General features: G+C 41.1%; 1 protein-coding gene across 1 annotated transcript; it reads left to right on the forward strand.

The window, feature by feature from the left end:
• Positions 1 to 1,203: 1,203 nt before the first annotated feature.
• LOC121918593 (secreted RxLR effector protein 161-like) lies at positions 1,204 to 1,677 on the forward strand (the record flags this gene model as incomplete). The annotated part of the gene is made up of 1 exon (XM_042444615.1): positions 1,204 to 1,677. A coding segment is annotated over exon 1 (474 nt), but the record flags the coding sequence as incomplete, so codon positions are not given.
• Positions 1,678 to 1,794: the final 117 nt, after the last annotated feature.

Consider the following 1,794-nt stretch of genomic DNA (forward strand, 5'->3'; position numbering starts at 1 on the left):
GAGATACAATACTCCAGGTCTGCAAATTTTGAGAGACATGCTGGCTGGGACAAGCTGCATGCAAATAAAGAGGTATTTTTGAGACTAGGCAGCTCAAGTGAGCAGCAAGGACAGACTGAACCTACTTCAGGAAACGGAGGGGTTTCAGTTTCAGTCAAGCCAGAAGCCTCAACAAGCAGTAGTGGTAGTTCCTCAGATGGAGAAACACAGACAAGACCAGTAACCACTAGAATGACAGAGGACAAGAGGTTTAGCAAGAAGACAGCAAGTACAAGTGCAGACAGTGATGAGGAGAGAGGCAGGACAACAGAGTTTGTACCCAGGCGTAGTCACAGAGTCAGAAAGTCACCAGATAGGTTTGTTGTGACGCAGGCTAGAGCTTGTACAGTGGTAGAGGAGCCTGAAAGTTTTGAGCATTTGGAAACTTTTTCCAGGGAAGAACAGGAAAGATGGTGTGATGCTATGGAAAGTGAGTTTAGTTGTTTGGTGAACAAAGGTGTTTTTGAGATTGTGGAAAGGCCCAAGAAGAAACCAGTGATAGGTTGCAAATGGGTATACAAGTTAAAGGAAATGCCTGATGGTAGCATGAAATATAAAGCTAGACTAGTAGCTAAGGGTTTTGCACAACAGCAGCATGAGAATTATGATAAGACATATTCTCCAACGGCAAAGCCAGAAAGCTTGAGAATGGTGTTAGCTGTAGCAGCTAGAAGGAAATTGACAGTAAAGCATTTTGATTTTGAAACAGCTTACTTAAATGCAAACTTGGAAGAAGAGATTTTCATGGAGCAGCCACAAGGGTTTGAAGAGGATGGAAGTCAGAAAGTATATAGGTTAAAGAAGGCATTGTATGGTTTGAAACAGAGTGCCAGAGCATGGAACTTATGTATTAATGATGAGCTAGAGAAGCTAGGATACAAGAGAAGCGTGGCAGATGCTTGTGTATATACTAAAGGAGACATAGTGCTTGTGATTTATGTTGATGACTTGTGCGTGGCAGCAAAGTCAGAGCAGGAAATAGAGTCAGTGAAGAAAGAACTGTCAGAAAAGTTTGTCTTAAAGGACTTAGGTTTGTTGAAGTCATATTTGGGAATTAATGTTGAGTGGACAGAAGATGGACATTGTTTGTTAAGTCAGAGGAAGAAGATAGAGAATTTGATTGAAAAGTGTGAACTGCAGAGTGCCAAGATAGTAAAAGCTCCAATGACAACAGGTTTCATTTCAGAGCCAACAACTAGAGATTTTGAGGACAAGACGTTCTTCAGGAGCATTATAGGATCACTACAGTTTATTTCATGCCACACTAGACCTGACATTGCGTTTGCTGTGAACACGTTGTCTAGAAGAGTTAACAATCCTAAGGTTGAGGATTGGACGGCTGTGAAGCACTTGCTGAGATATTTAAAAGGGACATTAGACAAGAGACTGATTATAAGAAGCAGCAACGCAGATCTAGATTGTTTTGTTGATAGTTCGTTCGCATCAGAGTTGGAAGACAAGAAGTCAGTGACAGGAATGATCATCAAGTATAGTGAGAGTCCCATAGTATGGAGAAGCAGAAAACAAACTAACGTAGCGCTTAGTACCTCTGAATCAGAATTTGCAGCACTGAATGAGATAGTCAATGAGGTCCAGTGGATTGAACAGTTGTTAATAGACCTGAATGAAAAATTTAGAGTACCGGTTGAAATACAAGAGGATTCACAATCATGCATTGCAATGGCTGAAACAGAGAGTCTGAAAAACAGAACCAAGTATGTGGGTGTAAGGTACCAAAATGTAAGAGACATGGTA

The sequence above is a fragment of the Sceloporus undulatus genome, unplaced genomic scaffold (genome assembly GCF_019175285.1).
Source record: "Sceloporus undulatus isolate JIND9_A2432 ecotype Alabama unplaced genomic scaffold, SceUnd_v1.1 scaffold_18806, whole genome shotgun sequence".
Taxonomy (NCBI): domain Eukaryota; kingdom Metazoa; phylum Chordata; class Lepidosauria; order Squamata; family Phrynosomatidae; genus Sceloporus; species Sceloporus undulatus.